At 48.6% G+C, this 21,295-nt stretch overlaps 1 protein-coding gene across 1 annotated transcript in view; it reads left to right on the top strand.

Moving 5' to 3' along the window:
* TANC1 (tetratricopeptide repeat, ankyrin repeat and coiled-coil containing 1) overlaps nucleotides 1-21,295 on the top strand; it is a 160,728-nt gene that overhangs the window by 129,670 nt on the left and 9,763 nt on the right. The window contains exons 15-20 of the mRNA XM_068969153.1: nucleotides 20-256; nucleotides 1,901-2,086; nucleotides 4,488-4,566; nucleotides 17,432-17,565; nucleotides 19,163-19,286; nucleotides 19,607-19,782. Of these exons, the coding sequence (XP_068825254.1) occupies nucleotides 20-256; nucleotides 1,901-2,086; nucleotides 4,488-4,566; nucleotides 17,432-17,565; nucleotides 19,163-19,286; nucleotides 19,607-19,782 (936 nt within the window). The remainder of the gene's footprint in view (nucleotides 1-19; nucleotides 257-1,900; nucleotides 2,087-4,487; nucleotides 4,567-17,431; nucleotides 17,566-19,162; nucleotides 19,287-19,606; nucleotides 19,783-21,295) is intronic.

Here is a 21,295-nt window from a genome sequence, read left to right as displayed (position 1 = left end):
GGGGGACATTCTCCAACAGGTGAGCCGTCTCCTGATTTTAGGAGGGGCCAACGTGAACTACAGGACCGAAGTGTTAAATAACGCACCGATCCTGTGCGTCCAGTCTCACCTTGGCCACGAGGAAGTGGTCACTCTGCTTCTGGAATTCGGCGCCTGCTTGGATGGCATGTCAGAGAGCGGCATGACTGCCCTCTGCTACGCGGCCGCTGCAGGCCACATGAAGCTGGTGTGTCTGCTGGCCAAGAAGGGGGCAAGGGTAAGTGACAGCCTTCCCTGCAGAGGGCTGAAGGGGGCCACAGAGGTGGGAAGTGTCTTCCATTGCTGGTAGAATTCTCACTGGCTGGGCCAGGCTCCCTTCTGCCTCTACTTTGTCAAGTTGCAATGAACAGAAACAGAAAGGGTGGAGCTACAGACAGTGTGTGATGTGGCCTGATGTGGGTATGTGTGATAGAAGTATATTGCCTGCGAGAGGGAGAGGGGGCCGTGTGTTTTGTTCAAAGCTCTTATTCTGCTTAATCCTGCCTGAGGGGAGGCTCCTTCCTGGTCATTAGAGGCCCAAGTAAGGCCATCCTTTAAAAAGCCTGCAAGTATTGCCTTGGAACTTGTCACAGAATTTAACTCTGCACTGGATGAGTTGAAAAGTTAAATGTGTTTTTTTTTTTCTCCTTTCTTTTTATTTCATGTTATGTCTTCTTTTAAAAAAAAATAATAAAATGAGTTCTGTGGGTCTTGGAAGTCATGTGCCTAAAACAATGCGAAGTAACTATATTATTAACAAGTTGCTCAAGGACTGTCAGTGTTAATAGGTTGAATGAGAACAGTGCCAAGTTTACAGTAAACTCTCTTTATTTTAAGCACTTTGTTGGGGAAGGGAGAATGTACTTCTGAACAGCAGTAGAAATAAATTGCTGATATTTGTTTTTCTTCTTCATAGTTAGGCTTTTTGAAGTTCAACAAAAGATGTTAGACTTATAGTAACTATGGGAGTCTTTTTGCTTTTTTCTCTCGAAAATAGAGCATTTGGGATGGGTCATCCCTAGTTCATGGAAGAAGGGAAATGCTTCTGTTAAATCTTCCCAGTGGATTCATTACTGCTCACACTGCCCTCCGTTTCCACCTCCAGACCATGGCTTGGCTTTATTTGGAGGCTAACTGAGAGCTCTGTAGGAGGGGATGGAATCATATAGGTGGCTTATGTAGGCAGAGCCTCTGGGTTGAGGTCCAGAGCATCTTCAGAATTTGCAAGTGAGGCTGGACCCTAAGTCCTCTCCCAGCCTAAGATTCCCAGGCTTAGACAGGGAATGAAGTATTATCTGCTGCCTCTTGGACCATTACGGGTACGCAGCCCTTGGTTACTGCCCCTTTGTGGCTGAGCAGCCTTCCTGGCTTCGTGGCCACACTTGGCATGCTGGCACGACCTGGGTCACCTGCCTTCCCCAGTAAAATGCCCTTCCTTGTTCAGAGCTGGGTGTTCCAGATCCCTCCCTTTTGCTGGCTTTCCTGTTTCAGTGACTAAAGAACTGTTCTGCCCCCCCCCCCCCAAATCATAGCTTGCCACAGAAGATTAAGGATATTCCACCCAAGTGGCCAGGGTTGGGATCAGGTTTTGTCTGCTCTCATACCTGCTCCCCAGAGAACTGGAAGCTCCAGTTCACTTCTTAGAGAGACAAAGGGCATGAAGAGGATGCCTTGTGATCACTAGTTCTACAGAGGGAACTCGAGGCCTGGAACAGTGCATCAGTTGCAGTAATTCAGACACAGACTCCAGAGAGACACACTGGGACATGAGCCCCATACATCTGCGGTGGGATGGGGTTTGTTCACAGCACATGTGGGTCACTGTGACAAAGTGGTGCTCAGCTGTGACCTTCCCCTGCTCCTGCCCCGCCTCCCCACCCAGGTGGACCACCTGGATAAGAAAGGCCAGTGCGCGCTGGTCCACAGTGCACTGAGGGGCCACGGCGACGTTCTCCGCTACCTGCTGACCTGCGAGTGGTCGCTGGGCCCGCCCCAGCCCGGCGCGCTGAGGAAGAGCCAAGCCTTGCAGCAGGCACTGACGGCGGCCGCCAGCATGGGCCACAGCTCGGTGAGTGGGCCCCTTCCCAGGGCACTTCTGGGAGAACGGGAGCCCGGTGGGCTGGGCACTTCGCACTCACCTTCTTCCAAGTTGCCCGCTTGTGATGCACTGAAGGAATGAAAGGGAATGAGGGTTTCCAAAAAGAGCAGTTGGTCTCACCACGTGTAAAGATGTTCTGTTGTTACCGCAGCCTTCCCGGGAGTGGAAGGAGCCCCTCCAGGGTGCTCTCTCTGCCCCGCCTGGCTTCTTCCTGTCTTCCTTCCTTGTTCTGTTTTTACCTTCTAGTCCTGCTCGCCTCTCCTCTTCCCGCTTCGATTCATCCTTTTGTCCTTGTGGTCTTTGAACAATAATCACATGGAATCCTAATCCTAAACTTCTTCTTGAGTATTCGAAGGATTTTTAAAAATAGAGTCGTTTAAAATAGAACCCGCTCTGGTAGCATGTAAGAATGCTTGTCATTTACGGTTCCTACACTGAAGGAGAACTTGATGCAATAGTTACATCAAGCACTTATTTCTGGCAGGTGTCAGTATTCCTCGACTTGAAGATTTAGTTGTCATCTCCTGACCCATGTGTCTGTGAAGTTAATATTTTACCCTTTTTCTTCTGTGTATTTCTCACTCTGTATCGTCTTCAGGCAACTAGAGTTGCCAGTGTTTCTAAGATTCTTCCCCACAATGACTTTGTACCAAGGTAAACGTGCCAAATGTAAAATGTACCAAATGTAAAATGTAAATGTACCAAAGTAAGTTTGGGTACCAAGCTGGCTGGCTGGTTTTTACCATTTAAATCACTGGAGCAGATACACATATATACGCAGCTAGCTGGCTTATTGTTGGGATTTAAAATGTCAAAAATGCACATATACACTACTTCAACCAAGACAATATATTGCAGCAAGTTGAATACAGAAGCATATAAGAAAAAGAAGCTGTCTTCTCTTAGGACAGACATAAAAGAAATTTATAGAAATGTAAAACAATGCTAGTCAAGTTAACTATGTTTTAGTTTTGGAGAAAAACACTCTTTTTCATAAAAAATGAAAACAGCGCGCATTTCATAAAAATGTATTAAACATTACCATATAGTGGGTTTATTATTTTTTAGATTAAAAATACAAATAAATATTTTTAAAGACCTGTTTACATAGATGGAGAGAGAACATGTTAAATCGATACATTTGAATGTGGATGCTTTTCCTTCTTAAACTGTTCCCTAAATCTGCATGGGTCCAGAAGGTGAAACATCATCTTAGGAGGGACAGTGTAGCCACGTTGGTCTCAGGCTGTTGTGAAAATGGCTGTGAGGAGCCGTGGATAAGCAGCCGCATAGCCAGCCACTGCTGCATGGCGAAGGACAGGGCTCATTCACCACAAGACTTGAGGGGTGTGTTAGTTGCCGCCTGCTGTTGTCATAAGTGACCACAGACTTCAGTGGCTTGAAGCAGCCTGTTCTGGAGGTCAGAAGCCTGAAATTAAGTTGGGTCAGGAAGCCAGTGTTTCTTTTGGAGGCTTCAGAGAAGAGTTTCTCTTTTTTTTTCCCTGGCTTCTAGAAGCCACCTTACTCCTTAGCTTGTAGCCCTGCCTCTGTCTTCAGACTGTGTTTCTTGTCATCTCACCTCATCCTTCCCTTGACCCTGGTTCCCCCGTCCCTCTTATAAACAGCTGTGATCGTATCAAGTATCTATACAATATACACCGTGATAATTCAGGATAATCATCCCATTTCAAGATTCGCAGTCACATCTGCAAATCCCCTCTTCCCACATAAGGTAACATTCACGGGTTTTCTGATTAGGATGTGGGGCCCTTGTTGTGAGTGGATTGGGAAGCTGGAAGATGGCTGGTGTCCTGCTCTCCTGTGGCTGCCGGTGAGCAGGGTGGATCTGACTCTGGTTAAGGGCTCAGATACTTCTGGCTCCTTGCCCTCACCCCTGTGACGCACCCTGCTGTTTGACAGAGGGAAAAGAATAATGTGAGTGGAAAAAGCATTTGCAGCAGCATTATTTTACTGAAAGGTATATACATCACCTTGTTTTCCTTCCTTGTGAATAAAGGGATTCACCGTCTTCTGGCGATTTATGCAGAAGCTGCACTCTGTATGATCTCCCCTGTCCTTTGTTGATGAGGCTGGCATATTTGGGTCATGTTGGAATTCATTAGAATTCTGAGTACCTAGTAATCCTGAACAGTGTTGCTGAAATTTACTTTTTTTTCCTTCTTCTTCTCAAAGTGAAAATGTGAATAGCATACAAACTATGCTGGAAAACCATTTTCATTGTATTTTCTCTCCTTGTGCAGCATGAGATAATCATGGTTAAAAAACAACACGTTCTCTCCTTTGATACACAGGATATAATAAGCACATATGGCTTTGAAAACTCATTAAATCACCTTGCCACTTCTGACAGGTGCTCCAGTGCTTGCTGGAACTGGAAAAGGAACATGAAATAGACGTCAATGGCACCGACACGCTGTGGGGAGAAACAGGTAATTATGGTTCCCCTGCTAGTAGTTGGGGCCAAGTAGCTCCTTGACGTCCTAGCCGCCATTTTGGCCTAGTTGTCTTAAGAATGACATGGGATGCATCTGGGCCTATTGTTATCACAAAGCATTTGAAGTTAAGAGCTTTTGAAACTTCCCAAATGATGAGTAAAACTTTTCTAGAAAGCAAGTACAATTTGAATCATTTTGAATTAGACCAGCAGTTCCTGTGCCGCTGATGAATGTCAGCTAGAAATACCCAAATAAGGCGGTGCTTTCCACCTTGCTGAGTGTTTCCATGTCCTAAGCAACCTGGTCGTCCTGTGGCTGTGCACCGTGAGCCCGGCAGAACTTCCAGCCCCGTGTTCAGGTGAATCCAAGGTGCTCAGCGAGGAAGGTCTGGCCTGCCTTCTCCAGAGTGGGACTCAGTCCTCATGGAGCCTGTCTAGCAGACTGAATGCCAGCTACAGAGTCCATTTCCTTGGGTGTGGGGGGTGTGTGTTGAACTGTAGTGTAGGTGAGTAAATCTTCAGGAAGATCTGAGTTGGCCACTTGTCAGGTTAATATTAATATAGATAACACTGCTTTGAAATTTTCCATTTGACTGAATTGGTTTTTAGAAGTGTGAGACTTTGTCAGTTGCTGTTTACCAAATGTAACCAAAGGTGTTTAACATGCATTTCCCGGCTGTGTCCTGTGTATGACTTCAATGTCTCCTGTACAGATTTATTTCCAACTGCTGCTCAGTTATTTCCTAACAAACCAAACGGTGGTGTGTAGAGTCCCTCAGGTAACTCATACTTAGGAAAAGCCTCAGAGTTTCTTGATGGGTAGCACAGGTGCTCAGCCCCCCAGTGCCCTCCCCACTGCCCCTCCTCCCCTGTCAACCCTGCCCACCCAACTCCCCTGTAGGTGCTGCCGGGCGCGTGCATGGGCCTTACAGTGCTAGCTGTGTTGCTGTGGGTGGTGGGCTGGCGGCAGGGTTGGTGTTAAAGGGCGAGAGTGGTGGCATGTCCGCTAGGTTCAGGGAGAGTGCAGGACTCACAGGCGGGTTTAGGTTCTGCTTGGGGTCCATGTGTGCAGATACAAATACTGGCCTGAACCCCTTACGGAGTCTTTTCCTCAGTCACTTCAATGGTATGGGCTACTCCATGCTTGGTGAAGTTTCCCCCACTTCCTCTTGTGCTGTGGGCCTCAAGGTAGCCCACAGGCCAGCGCATGGCTTTCTTTGTGCTTCTCCGGAAGACCAGATCCCTGTCCTCTGGGGCCTGGAGGCAGGGTCTTTGCCTCTTTGTCAAATGAGGTAAATAATCCTGCTTTCTAGGATCTGGTGAAGACTGAATGAGATGTGACAGTCTTGGCCAGGTGTTCCCGATGGTCAGAACCCCTGGGGCAGTTGGGCCTAGAAATTGATTTATTAGGTGTGTGTGACTTGACACACACTGTGTGTGCTCAGCCTCAGTCCAGTAATTATGTCTGACTCTCTGCCACCCCATGGACTGTAGGCTGCCAGGCTCCTCTGTCCAACGGATTCTCCAGGCAAGAATACTGGAGTGGGTTGCCATGCCCTTCTCCAGGGGATCTTCCTGATCCAGGGATCAAACCCGAGTCTCTTGCGTCTCCTGCACTGGCAGGCAGATCCTTTACCACTGCGCCACCTGGGAAGGATAGGACACTCCTTTCCTAAAAGTCCACCCAGGTGATTTCAGGGGCTCTGTGGCCTCAGCACAAATAGAGAATCACTGTAAGCAGCTGTCTAAGTGCCGGCCTCACAGGGACACTAGTGAGAGGAGCCGTGATGACGATGGGGGTCAGTGCCAGTACCTGTAACACCCCTCACTTAGTTCAATAAGAATCTCTGATCTTTAATATTAGAGGGGTGTTTTCTTTCTGGGCAAAAAAAAAAAAAAAAAAAAAAAATCTAGAGAAGCAGAGGAGGCTTTCATTTGAGAGCTCTGTTTGTGTGGTCTGTTTTTTCTCAAGATGACCAGTTCTGAGTTTCAATAAGCACCTTCCTTCCTTCCCCCTTGAGAATCTGCTAGGTTGTAGGCTAAAGAAGCACGGAAGAGAAACTACAGGCTCCCATCAACCTCAGTGAAAGGATGAATAATGGTTCAGCTTCTCCCTTGCAAAGCCTTGTGTATAACCTTCAGACCACTCTGCAGCCTGAGAAGCAGGTCATAGCTTTCCTCTGCAGGCAGAAAACCTGAATTTCCTCGGCCGAGAGTGTGAGAGACTTGAGAAAAAATTTAAACCAAGAGAAAGCTAAGCACTATTTCTCAGGCTTAGAAGCCTCAGCTGTACTCTGTGGCTGCATGTCAGTAAAACCAGTCTTGCCTGCTCTGCATTTTTCTGTCTGATATTTTTCTCCTGTGTTCTTTCAGAAATGTCCACCCATGTCTGCCGCTACAGACCGTCCTGATTTCCCGAGGAAATCAGGTTGTCAGTGGTTGTCAGAGGAACACTGAAATCTTGCAGAGGAAGTTTTAGATGAGGGAACATCTGCATATATGGGGCTTTGCATAGAAGTGTACTGCATTGCCCAGATTGTGAGGTCTGTGTTTGGGACTCAGCCACACAGGGTCCACATTACCTGACCACAAATGCCTTCTGGAAGAGACGGCCCCAGTGGTGACAGCCTGAGTCAGTGGGGCAGCTCGTAGTCCTTGTTCTCGTCTGTGTGCTGTTTCTAATTGCTAAAGACTCTCAGAATGAAAGCAGTTGCTCTCCTTCCTGGTTTGATCCTCATTCCTGGGTGTAGTCAATGGTGCTTTGTGCCTAAAACACTCTAGAATGGAACTTGTCTGTCTCCGGCTGCAGCTTGAGGGTAGGATCCCAAGAGTTCACTCAAGTCTATGCAGTGTAGATTAGCTGTGAGCAACTTGGATTTAAAATACCAGCTGATGGGGTTCCTGCAGGGTCTCCATGGTCTGTTCTTGCCTCACCTGCCCAGCTTTGATGGTGTCCATGCAGCGCTATGCCGTTCTGTTTGGAGCTCAGCTACCTGTATCTCTCCTGGTTTTGGAGAGCAGAGAGCCTAGTTTATGTAAGGTTCTCTTTCCACCAGCCTCTGGAGCCATTTGCTTTTTATGTCTGTTTGGTTTGTTCGGTTTTTAGATCCAGCCCTTCAAAATCAGTCCTGTGGCTCTTCAGCACTTTCCCTTGTTCTCACGCAAATAAAGAGTGTGACACTCACTCCAGTGGAAGAAGAGTGAGGGAAAAGCTGGGAGCTCCCAAGGAGTGGGCTTGGGGTATGTCTCCACCCAGCAGCTCTGTCTGTGCGGCTGCCAAGGCCCGCTGCCCGTGACATTCACACAAACAGCCTTGTTCAAACAGCCTTGATCCTGTAGTTTCTGGGCAGCCTGACGCATCAGATGCTCAAGCTATCTGCTTCAGGCATTCCACAGTCATGACAAACAAGTGCTGGCTCCCACGAAGTCTTGACCTAACTGAGTTACTGTCTCCTTGTCAGTGTTCGATGGGAATCAGCCGGATAAAATGATCAGAAATGCTTAACTGGTGACCTCATGCTGCTGTGAATTGTCAGAGGAACTGTGCTTCCGAACTCCAGGCCTCTCTCAAGTCTGTGAGCTTGCTGTCTGTCTCTAGTCCGAACCTCTTGCTCTTTAGGGGAATAGAAACGCTTCTATTTCAGTGAATATGCCTGTTCTGTAATCAAAGCGTTCCCAGCCCTGACTCCTTGGGGTCACGTTACAGTTCCCTGCTTAGTACTTACTGCTTATAAATTTGATTGTTGATGTTGCTTATCTGATGAAAGCTTATTGTGCCTACATTATGGGTTTCGGGAGGGCAGAACTCTCCAAGTCTCTTGTGCTCTTCTTTCTGTAATCACTGCGTCTCCTCTCATGTTGTCCTGTAGAACTTTCTGTGATGATGGAAATGCTTGCCATCTGTACGTCCAGCCTGGTAGCCACTAGCCACTGGTCTTGTCTGGTGCTTGGTACATAGCTGTTGACTGAGTGGCAGGTGGGTTTAAAGAAAACAAAGTTATGTTAACTTTTAGGGTAGGTAACACTTGCCTTAAAGAATAATTTGGGAGAAACTGTGTTGTTGGAGGGAAGAGGTCAGGAGCCCGTTGCTCACTGGGACCTTGCTCATTGTGTCTTCTTGTCTGTCATAGTGCAGGTCATGTGCTGCTGGGCTCCAGGCTAGCTTAGATGCCCTTGACCCAGTCATCTATGCGGCTGGGTGCTGTACCGCATCTTTGGAAACACCTAGCTGTTAGCAGCTACCCACGGCATGGACATGACTGACAGGCCAAGATGGCCAGTTCCAGCCCCATCTTTGTGTACATAACATCTCCTCCCGGCACCGCCAGCCCGACTGCCAGCCCCCGATATGCTGCACCCTGTGATCCCTTGGAAATCCTCCTCACTGCTCCTAGTTGGCTGTAGCAGGCTTGGAGCCCTGGCTTCACACATGGGCAGGACGCCATCCCGCCCGCTAGCCAGCCGCTCCCAAGGACTGCCCTTCCCTAAGTTCTGAACTGAGATGCCCTGTCAGAGGTAGTTAGATGTCTCACCGAAATGTTTCATGTCAAGTATTCTTTTATGAGGTTCATGCTTCTTTAGTTGGTAAATCCTTTCCAAAGAAATTTAATCATTGTAAATATTGTTTTTATTGCTAAAGCTGTTAAGAACACTGTATTTTCCTCAGTTTCTAAGATGGGTTGAATTTTCTCCCCAGTAAATCAGATGGGGTTTTTAGCTGCATGACCTTCGTCCTCATCGTTTGTGGAGGCAGTCTAGTCCAGCATGTACGCCAGTCATGGGTCACTCTTCTCTAATTCTGCGTGGAATTCTAGATGGGACTTGAGTCTCAGCCCAGCCCCTCAGCTGGGTGTGGGACGTTTCCAGACCAGTTTGGGGCAAGGATCTTCACACCTGTTTCCTTATAGGACCAGGAAGCCAGAATATGAGTTATATTTCACCTTTGCCATTTTAAAAGTTTCTCTCTTCTCTCTTGTCTCTATTCCACTGCTTCAGTTTCCACTCTGGGACTCTGCCTGTCCTTCTGTGGGGGTGCGGGGAGTGAGGTGTCCTTCAGCTCTCACTGCAGGGACCATGGACGGCTGAGCTCATCACACCCAAAACCACCCCAGAACTCTGTACGTGCACATCAGGCAACAGGATGCCTTGTGGTTGATGTAAAAGAACCCTCTCTTCTTTCAGATTTTACCTTAGGTTATTTTTGGAGAGAGTAGGGCTCTTATTTGTTAAGAATTTAAAGGAAATTTGAGACTTCTGGATTGAGGTTGGCCTTCACACTGGTTAGGTACATCTCAAGGCAGAATTCAGGTGAGAGACTCGAAAGAAAAGAACTGCTCTCTTCTTGTTGGGACATGTGGAGAATTTACGTGAAGGAATTTGCTTTGTAGAGACAAGCAAGTTACTTCTGTTGTACAGTTTTTGGAGGTCCCGGGGAGGTCTCATCCATACTGCGGGGAAGTCCTCAGGCATTCCTTCCTCTGCTAGGGTTTGCTTTAGAAAAGAACAGTAAGATGGGTGGAAATCCAGATTCCTGTCCACTCTGAACAAGGTAGAAGTTTTGGCTGTCCTAAGCATAAAAGCATGAAAGAGGGGGTGACCCAGGACCTTAGAGAGTGTGAAGGAGGGGATAACCTAGAAGGGGGCTGATCTAGCATTCTGGATGGAGGGGGCAACCCAGGCCCTAGGAAGGGAGGGGAAAGTGGTGGGTAACCCAGAACCCTGGAAAGGATGGGAGGGGGTAAATCAGGACCCTAAAGGGAGGGAAATGGGAGGGGGGTAACCCAGGACTGTGAGAGGGGAGGGACAGAGTAGAGGAATGTAGGCACTGGAGGAGGGGTTAACTCAGGCTCTGGAAGGAGCTGAGGATAGGCACAGATTCACTCTTAATAGAGGAGATTGGAATGAGCAGGGGAGGGACTGGGTGTGGCCACACCCTGTCCCCTTTCTGCCCTAGAAGACACCCGGGGGTTGCCCCTGACATGGAGATCTGTCCTTTGCTGAGAGGACAGCAGGAATCAACTGACAGTGTCTCAGTCCTGCAGGGCAGGTGAGGGGCAAGGAGGGAGCCCGCGGCAGCCCGCAGAGGCATCTCAGGTGCCTGTGGACTGGTGGCTTGACTGCTTACCAGGACCCTGTGCCCCACCTGCATTGTGCTGCCTTTGCTGTACGCAGAGGCCTTTGTTCTAGTGAGTTCCTTCCTTTTGATTAAAAAACAAAACCTGGGCTTCCAACATAAAAGCATGCACTCGTATGCATTTTGGTAGCTTAGAGCATCTTTACCCACAAACATGGCTGCTTGTTCTTTCGGACATTCCCTCCTAGCTCAGGAGGTTCACCTGCTCTCCTGTCAAAAAGTCACCTTGATTGTTTAAAATTCCTGTTGAAATATATTTGGATTCTTTCTGTTTTTGAGGCTGGGCACTAGCAGTAAAGAATCTGCCTGCCAGTGCAGGAGATGCAAGAGACACAGTTTTGATCCCTGGGTCTGAAAGAGGAGAAGGAAATGGCCACGCACTCCAGTATGTATGCCTGGGAAATCCCATGGACAGAGGAGCCTAGTGGGCTACAGACCATGGGGTCTCAAAGAGTCGGATGCGACTGAGCATGCGCACACTTGTGTAGTACGGTTTTGTCAGAAGGTCCCCGTTTTGCATTGATCCCTCATGTGGGATCCTGCATTAAACTCTGCTCTGCTCGGCTCACATGTATCCCTTCAAGGAGAGGAGGGGGCAGCATAATGTACATGCTTTAAATAATGTGGTGTGTAAGAGGATCTACCCAAAACGTGAGCATTCTCAGCACACTTTAGAAGTGACAGCTGGTCTGAGCTGCAGTCTTCTGATAGATTTTTGGCACAAAGTCTGTATGGAACGTGATTTATGTCATCCCATATTTTAGGAAATTGTTTTTAAATTGAATTTATGTTATTTATAGCACACATTATCCCTCAAAGGACTTGAAGAGGCTTCTTTGAAATAAAATATATAAGAAAAGGAAAAAAAGGTCAGAAACAGGACACGAGGAACAGCGTGGATATTCCTGCCGTAATGTCCTGCATGTTTGCCAGGTTGAGCTACTGCCTTGGCCTTAGGATGCCGTGTGACCAGAGAGAGAAGGGAACACACTCATTATGGATTATTCTTACTGTCTGCCGGAGAAAGCTTAACAATTCTTCAGGAGAATAAAAGTATTTTCTGGTACCCTTGTTCTAGAACAACATTCTTAGTCTGATTGATTGAATATTTTTTAAAAGGAGATTCTTTAGGGGCCAAAGTGTGAGAGTTAAGAACTCAGACTCCAACTGGACTCCCTGGCATCACATGTTTTCGTGCCTCCCACTAGCTGTGTGGCCTTAGATGAGTTGTTTTAACTTCTCTGGGCCATATTTTCCTCATCAGTAAAACCAGGATGAGTGGTACTTGCGTCATAGAAGTTAGTTGTGTATTAAGTAAATTTGTGAATTTGAAGGACCATCAAGTGTCCTGTAGCAAGCACTTCACAAATATCAGAGTATATTATGAAAATGTCAGAATCTTCTTATTTTCCTCCTGAGAGGAGATGAGCTCAAGGTCCTTCTAACTCTGCCATCTAGTCTGGTAATCTCACATTGCACTGTTTTCTTATCCTTCTTTAAAAGTTCTAAAAACCTAAGTTCCTTAGAATCACAAAGCGCATCATCAAAAGAGACTATAAGGGACAAAGAAGTTTGGTCACACGTGAAGTCCCGTGGCAGTTGCATGTTTTATTTCTTTAAAACAATTCCTTGGCAACTTGAGGTTCGTGTTTAACCTGTGTACAGAGACTGATGGCATGTTTTCACTCCAGAACTGGTCGCACATCAGGAGTGCCTTGCGCATCTGGCTCCTGTCTTGCTTTATAAATAGTTCACTGGGAAATGGGCTGATACAGTGAGGGGGGCAACATTTTCATGTGCCGCTTGGTTGCTGCCTGTTGCCTTGTAACAGAGGTTCCCTCTCCTTGACCCCACTGAGGCCTGCAGCTTCAGGCCCTCCTGGGAGACTTGTGCCAAATGCTGACCGATAAGGAAGGGTCAGAACAATGAGGAAGGTGTTCCAAACAGCCACTCACGTGCTTCAGGGAGTGTCTGGGCAGTCCTGGCTTCCCATTCATAAGGTCACCCTCCAGCACGGGCGTCCTCCAAGGCCAGGGGTGCCGGAGGCTCCTGGGAGTTGGTCTCCAGAGCAAAGGCATTTTCCAGTCAGAGCAGTCTTTATTGTGTGTCTGTATCCTTTGCATTGTTGAGGGTTCAGGTCTTTGTGGAGATGAAGAATTTATAGCTGCTGGGAAGTTTATTCTTTTCATGGAAGCCTCCCCCTCCCTCAGCCAGGAAGGAAATGCCTCCCAAAACAAGGCTGTGAGCTTGGGATTTTTATAAATGCAGTCCGTAGAAAGTGGAGGAGGGGGTGTCCCCTGGCCTTCCGGGAGGGGTCAGAGCACTACTTCCATTCAGTCAGAGGCCTGTGGGACCAGCCTGTCTGAGTGGCAGTCCTGCCCGGACCCACAGGGACAGCAAAGCGAAACATAGGCTGAGTAACCTCTAGGGTAGCAACTTCTCCTGCTGCTAAGTCACTTCAGTCGTGTCTGACTCTGTGCGACCCCATAGATGGCGGCCCACCAGGCTCCCCTGTCCCTGGGATTCTCCAGGCAAGAACACTGGAGTGGGTTGCCATTGCCTTCTCCAGTGTATGAAAGGGAAAAGTGAAAGTGAAGTCGCTAAGTCGTTTCCGACTCTTCACGACCCCATGGACTGCAGCCTACCAGGCTCTTCCGTCCATGGGATTTTCCAGGCAGGAGTGCTGGAGTGGGGTGCTATTGCCTTCTCCAAGCAACTTCTCCAGAGGCCAGTTATTAGAAAGTGCACGGGGAGGGGCTGCCACTCCCAAAGAAGTTTAAGAAACTGAAATCCCAGATTATCTTCCTGAGCGTCATAGTCTAGAAACTGAGGTCCCCAGCATTCCGTGACGCCTTCCGCCTTTGCTCTCCTCCAGCCGAGGCTCCGTCTCCACTTGATCACATCTAACGGTCTCCATCTTGGTCGCAGCTCATTGACATTTGTGTGAACCCTGCTGCTTACTGCAGTTCTTTTTCCATCCATTTTTCTGAGAGATGGGGAAAAACCAGTATGTTAGGAAATAAAGTGCACCAGTAAGCACAAGCGCAGAAGCCAAGCTGAGCCCCTTGGCCCCCATGCGTCCCTCTCACGGCCATCTCAGCCAGCAGGAAGTGCTTCTGCGGCTGCAGCTGGCTCCTGTGCTCAGCTCGGGCCTGGGAGGGTGGCCTGGGGCATCAGTGTATGAGGTGAGAGAAGGTCACTGTCCAGAAGCAGGGAACTGCCTGTGTGTGCTCCGACCTGTCACCCTTCTAAAGACAGAAGCATGTCAGGGCTGGGGGCGACAGTCGTCATTGAAACCCCTGGGCCTGTTAAGCCACATATCCCTGTGTGTGTGAGAGAGAGACAGACCTGGCATAAAATGTCATAAACAGCCCTGCTTATGGAATGACTATGTTCCAGGTGAGCTGACACTTGAGTTTTTGTAAATCACATCTTTGCCCAGAGAACTTTAGTTCGTATAAGATTCCTGCAAATGATCCATTTAAGCAAGAATCGTCTCTCCCTGATGTTCTCAGTGAAGGATTGCTGAGTGTGAATCGGATTTTCTTAAAATGAGCATCTGCCACGGCAAATCTCTCTGCTGCAGACAGAAGACTGTATTGCTGCGGAAAAATTTTAGTCAGAAAATGATATATGACTTCATGGGAATTTAGCTCCAAAAATGCCATCTTGTTGAGGATTTTGCTAGTTGGAGAAATTATGTTCAGTGTGGGTCTTGAGAAGTGCCATGAGCTCACACTGATATTTGAGAGCCTGCCACCTTTTCATACCAAGTCCTTTTTCTTCCTCCTTCCTCTTCAAATTCCCTCAGCCAGAAGCCAAGGCTTTGCCACACCATCAGGCTTTCTCCTCCTGTCCTGCTCCTTCCCCCTTCTTCTCTGACCCTTGTCAGAGGCTGGTGGTCAGCCTGCAGCGGAATAGCTGGAATTCCTGGGCAGAATTCTGCTGTGGTTTGTTTAAGCGTGTGGTTCACTGTCTTCAGTGTCCCTTGTTTCTGAATATGGTATCCTTAAATCCTTGTGGCTGGTGGAACTTGAGATGCCCGCCCCCTCCACCGGCCTCAGGGGTCCTGATGACACCAAAGATTCAATCTGAGTTGAAAAGGGGAAACACAGGTCCCGCTGTTTGGGGCATCATTTGAAAGTGAGAGCCTGGTTAAGAACTTGTGATCCCTGTTAGGCCAGCTGTGTGGGACTCCAGCCTGTGCTGAGAGGCATTTTACCATCTCAAAGGCAAGGCTGATCACTGGAAGTGCAGCCGGTCAGGCTGGAACGGAAGACAAGGGAATCCAGCCCGTCTCCAGCGGCACTCTCCTCCGACTTCAGCTGCTCTAACTTCTGGCTCTTCTGGCGCCGTCCTCAAACACAGGGTCCTATTTTTAGTGCTGGGCTGTCATTTTTGATGTGCTGTTGTTGAAAAAAAAAAAAAAATCAGTGGCAGCTGCAAAAGAAATCTTGATTTAAAGGCCCCGTTTATAATGCACATGGAACTTGTTTACCAAATAAGAGAGACTGGAATGTCTCGGTGCATCAGCCGCTCATCAAATGGAAGAGCCTTGAGCTTGTTTCTTCCATGCTGTCCTGCCCACATCTAGCCATGTGCAGCGCGTGTGCCTTCTTTGTGCCACAGTCAGCTCCCTGCGGAGGAGGGGCTCCCTAACTGCAGGAAGGTCTCTGAGGAGTCGCAGGCCCCAGGTAGTAGCTCGCATCCTTCATGTCCCAAACCAGCCCCGGGTGTTCAGATCCGTCTGAACCTAAACCAGTATATATATACCTGCTGCTGCTGCTACTAAGTCGCTTCAGTCGTGTCCGACTCTATGCGACCCCAGAGACGGCAGCCCACCAGGCTCCCCCGTCCCTGGGATTCTCCAGGCAAGAACACTGGAGTGGGTTGCCATTGCCTTCTCCAATGCATGAAAGTGAAAAGTGAAAGTGAAGTCGCTAAGTTGTGTCCGACTCCTAGTGACCCCATGGACTGCAGCCCACCAGGCTCCTCCGTCCATGGGATTTTCCAGGCAAGAGTACTGGAATGGGTTGCCATTGCCTTCTCTAATATATATACCTAAACCAGTATAAATACTAGTCTGTTTACAGTATTTATATATAATTTATTTGCAAACTTAGACATGTGATGGGTGGTGATGAGCCCGTTGGTATAACACAGGTAGGAATGGCACCTGGGGCTGAGACCCTTGGTAACTTCCACTTCATCCATCTGCGGTTTGTTCTGGTTTGCCCCATCTTCAGAAAGCTGGTAAGGCAGACAGGATTTCTTTGTCCCTCCAAGGGAGATGGGGCCCCTATGCCGCATTTATGTCCTTTGCTGTGTGTGTTCCTGGGAGTTAAGCCATGGCCAGGCCAAGACAGTTGGAGTAGGGATGCTGTCTGTCCTGAGGGGTGTCTGGAGAGGACGCAAGGACCCTGCCCTGCTCAGCCCCCAGTTCCCCACTTCAGCTGTCTGGGTGCTGGGGGACCCCTGGCTTCACAGGGGGGCTGGACCCCGCCCTCTTGGAAAGGGGGCGGCTGGGGCCTGTCCTGCAACCACCCAGGAGTGCTGAGTTCCAAACTGTTACCCTGTTTGTTTTGTTTTGTTCCTTGGAATCAGTGTTAAATTTGGGAGACTGATTTAGCTGTGTAGCGTTCATTGTGGTTGCTGTATAGTGTTCGCACCATGATCTGTTGATGGGGTTGGTGGTCCACGCCAGCTGGGATGCTCCAGCTCAGGGCTGTGACGAGTACACATCTCTCTGTGCACCTCCGCTCCAGGGGCACCTCCAGGCTAAACTTCCTGTGCTCCAGGGGCACCTCCGGGCGCACGTCTATACCTGGGTTGCTGGCTGGAAGGATGTGAACGTCTTCAACCAGCAGTGGGTCTCATTTTTGCAGTTACTTGGACTACTAGTGAGGTTGGGCACTTTTCATGAGTTGTTGGCCTTTGGTCTTCACCTTTTGTGAACGGCCTATTTCTGTGTTTTCCCAGTTTTTATACTGAGGCATCTAACTGATTTGTAGGAATGCCAGGAGTTTGTAGGGGTGAGGCTGTATTTAAAGAAGAATTGCCCCAGGACTAGAGCTGCAGCGTCAGGCCCAAGCTTCTCCTTCCTTCTCTGCATTGTAGACAGCTGTCCTGGCCAGGGTTTTCCCCCACAACCTGCCACTGTCCTTCCCTCTAGACAGTGGTTCACATGCCACAGCCGAAGCCTCCTCTTTAACTGAACCCCAGGAGAGAGGCTGGACTGTAATACTGATCTCTGTGTTTGTGAAAAAGACGACAATATAACACACGCTTTGTGGCTCCTGAACCTGCATTTGGGCTGGGCTTGTAGAGAAGGCTTTCCTAGATGGAGCTGCCGTGATACAGTGGCTGGTGGAGTCTGGGGCTCCATTTCCAGGATGGCACACACACATGGTGGCCGGGGTTGCTGGCTCTCTGCTGGGATGTCAGCCACACACAGCTTCTCCCCGTGGCCTCATCTCAAGGCTGCTTGGGCTTCCTCCCAGCATGGTGTCTGGTTCCAAGGCGTGTTCCAAGGAATCAGAAGCTGCCACACTGGTGTGGCATCATTTCTGCTGTAGTCTGTTGGTCCGAGGTGTCACAGAGCCCACCCAGATTCAGTGGGGCAGACTGCGTGGTCCCCTTCTTCTCAGTGGGAGGGGTGTCGGAATCTGTGGCCTCCTTCGGCTACCACCACGTAGCCATCATGCTAACAGTCTCCTCCTCCCTGTAGCCCTGACGGCCGCGGCTGGACGAGGCAAGCTGGAGGTCTGTGAGCTGCTGCTGGAGCGTGGAGCTGCTGTGTCTCGGACTAACAGGAGAGGGGTCCCTCCACTGTTCTGCGCGGCACGCCAGGGGCATTGGCAGGTACCCAGGGGACCCCGGAGGCTTCAGAAACAGTGGTTGGAAAAAGTGCCCATCGCCCCTGCTGGACCCTGTCTTTCTCACTTTCTTGGCTTCTGCTTGTACTGGGAGTCCTGCAACGTCAGGGCAGACGTCTGACCGGTTAGCATTGTCAGCCATGTGGGCTGGTAACCGGGTCAGAGACCTGGCCAGGGTTGTCCCCCACCACCTGCCACCGTCCTTCCCTCTAGACAGTGGTTCACATGCCATAGCCGAAGCCTCCTCTTCTAACTGAACCCCTCTTCTACTCATACCACCCCCCACCCCGTTATGTGTCATGACCTGGGAGTGGAGCTGGTGAGGCCCATCGTGTCGTCAGGAGATTTGCTGTAACAGAGCTGCTGGGTCATACCAGGATGACCCCTTTGTCCAGCGCACTTGGGAGAGGAGTCGTCCTGCTGTGCTCTTTGGGGAAGGAAGCGTCTCCCTCTGGTCCTGCACTGGGACTCAGGCTGCTTTCTTTTCCTGGGAGTGATGTGCTGTTGCTCGTAATGAAGGGATCCCTGAGAGCAGCGGTTTAGCCTTGCATTCCTTCATTTTGTAAACACTGACCATGTATCTGCCCCATGCCTGGCACCAGGTTACACACAGCTGCATAAAAACAAACGGCTCTCACCGCATCCTTTATAGGAAGAATTTTCTAGACCCAAGTGTACATCATGGAGTCACGACCCTTCTGATTCCTGCCAGCTCTGTCAGTAGGAACCGTGAGGGCTCCCCACCAAGCTTCTGGCTTTTCTCCTTTCTGGTTCTAAAAGCTTGGTTTGTTCTATCCATTCCCTGTCACTCTCACAGCTCCGTGTGATGTCCTAGCTAATCCTCTCTCCTGGTCTTAGTGTCCCCTAAGTGGTGAGGAAGTTTGGAAGCATTTGTTAGCGTCTCCAGAATGAGAAAGCAGTGGGAATACGCCCCCTTCTGTGTGGTCACATTAAAACGAATGTGGTCCTGGAGGGAGAGAAGCTGGACCACTGCCCCCTAGGCAGAGCAGCTCCCACTGGAAGGTCATTGTAGGAGATGCCTATCTGGGTTTTTTGATCCCCCTTTCACCATGTACTGTTTAAAGGTATAACGTTGAGGCAGAGACTCTTGTCCAGGAAGCTTTGGTAAAAATCCCCCTGGTGTGAAGGTCCAGCTGTCCCTGGAAGCAGACGGCTGAGGGGAGAGGGTAGGTGTTTCCCCACCAGGAACATGGCATCAGTACCCTGTGGGCCCCTGGCTCACTGTCTTTAGTTCTGCTTAGCTGCTCCATAGGGGCTGTCCTGTCATTGCCTGACTGTGCTCAGGATCCCCCTCTCCTTCAAATCGCTGCCTTGTGTGTGCCTGTTTTATAGAGAGAGTAATGAACTGGGCATGTTAAAAAGAGCATATATTTGAAAGAAGAGGCTGTTCACAGAAATAAAATACACAGATTTTACAAGCCCCATGGATCACATAACTTAGAGGGGTTTTTGAAAAGAAGAGAGTCCTTTCACTCCTCTTAGAGGTGGAACAACCAGCCCAAGCAGAGAGCGTGTGATTTCAGATGCAGCGGCAAGTGTGTGATCCCCAGTGTTTCTTTCAGATTGTTAGGTTGCTGTTGGACCACGGCTGTGACGTGAACCTAAGTGACAAGCAGGGCCGGACGCCCCTCATGGTGGCTGCTTGCGAAGGGCACCTGAGCACCGTGGAATTTCTCCTTTCAAAAGGTAGCGGCACTGTCCCCCCGTGAGGGCTTCTCTTGGGTGGACAAAGAAAAGAGCTTTGGCAGACCCAGTTAGTACTTGCTGATTCAGTTTTTTAAAAAAATCTCTTTATTCAGTCTATTAGTTATGGACATTCTCTGCCTTGCACACAAGTAGAGGGTTTAGGGGTGCGCCCCTTGTACCCATTGCTCAGCTACAGCAGGGACGACCGTTTCTCCCATCAACTACAGAGTTCACCAGCCTGGTGGCCATATTCTGCAAGCCAGGCCCCTATGGATACGAAAGGGTTTGCTCAGGTCTTATTGAATGAGCTTCTCTTTCAGGTGCCACCCTTTCTTCTCTGGACAAGGAGGGTCTGTCGGCATTAAGCTGGGCATGTCTGAAAGGTCACAGGGCTGTTGTCCAGTTCCTAGTGGAGGAGGGAGCCGAGATCGACCAGACGGACAAGAACGGCCGCAGCCCCTTGGACCTGGCCGCCTTCTACGGCGACGCAGAGACCGTAGGTACCGCGGTGGACGTGCTCCCCACCCGCGCCAGGCGGGCCAGGCTGCCTACTGATCTGGGATCTGAGCCATCCCCAAGTGTGTGTGATGCTGCCCCAGTGTGCCCGGGGTGTACGCGTGTGCCATGGGGTGACTTTCATTTTTTGCTAGTTCTGTGGCATGCGGTCTGTTTCAGAACTGGAGTAAAGATTTCGATAGATTCTTGAAAGCGTAAAATTCCATGATGACAAACTGCACACACATACATGTGTGTACACACATGCATATGTAGTTTTATTTTCTTATAATTTTCATAGAGAATTCCTATGTAGTTCCTTTAAAAACCACTTTTATATATGTGAGAAATTACTGCTCAAATAATTAGTTGGTTTGCTTTAAAATCAATGCAGCTTTGTCTTGAAATAATATAAAATGCTTTAGGCACTGTCTTTATCTCTTTGTCAAATGCCTGAGTCCCTAACTGAGGAATGAAGGGATAAAACCTTAATAAATGAAAAACCACAAAATGTCTTTCAGGGAAAAAACCACATCTTTGTCAGTCTCTACGTCCCATGCACCAAGCAGGTGTTGGAGGAATGTTCAGCTCCTTGAGAATGATCACTTACGAATAGTTATGTGTGTCTAACATGAGAATTAGTCAGACAGGTACTGTGTTGCTGGGAGCTGTAGACCTTGGGGTGGAAAGCATCCTGCACATCTGTGCCTGATGCTTTTAAAAGGCAGTGATATTAGAATTAAATGGTCTCAGTTTCCTGGACATTATAAATTGTACATAAGTGTCGATTTTCAAAAACAGCTACTTAACTAGACCTCACATTTCCACACTTTTCTTTCTCTGTTTGTGTTACCTTACCAGATCCTCTAGTTTATCAACATTAGGGAAGAGTAAAGGAGCTTAGTATTCTGTCATTAAAAAAAAAAAATTGGGTATAAACACAAAACATAAAATTTACCATCGTACCCATTCCTAAGTGAAGACTTCAGTAGTGTTACATACACTCTACACTGTTGTGCAGCGAGAGCCCAGGCTCTTTTTATGTCGTGTAAAACTGAAACTGCACCCACTAACCAGTAAGTCCTTGTTACCACCCCTCACCCCCAGCTTCTGGCAGCCATCTTTCTATCAATACTTCCTGTTTCTCTGAATGACAACTTTTGGCCCTTCATACAAGTGGAAGCTTACAGTATTTGTCTTTTGTGACTGAGTTCACTCAGCATTATGCCTTCTAGGCTTGTCATGTCATAGCGTGTGTCAGGATGTCCTTAAGGCTGAGTGATATTCCGTTTGTGTATTTGCCTCATTTTGTTAATCCATTTATCCACTCAGCCGGCACGTGCATTGCTTCCGCCTCTTGGCTATTATGAATAGTGCTGTTATGAACTATTTCATAACAAATATTTCATTGAGATCTTGCAAATTCTTGGAGATCTGTCCATTCCGTTGAGTAGATACCCAGAAGTAAGAGTGCTGAGTCAAGCGGTAATACTGTTCTTAATTTCTTGAGGAAC

The sequence above is a fragment of the Capricornis sumatraensis genome, chromosome 3 (genome assembly GCF_032405125.1).
Source record: "Capricornis sumatraensis isolate serow.1 chromosome 3, serow.2, whole genome shotgun sequence".
In the NCBI taxonomy this organism is placed as follows: Eukaryota; Metazoa; Chordata; class Mammalia; order Artiodactyla; family Bovidae; genus Capricornis; species Capricornis sumatraensis.
This window is presented reverse-complemented; position numbering and strand designations above follow the sequence as displayed.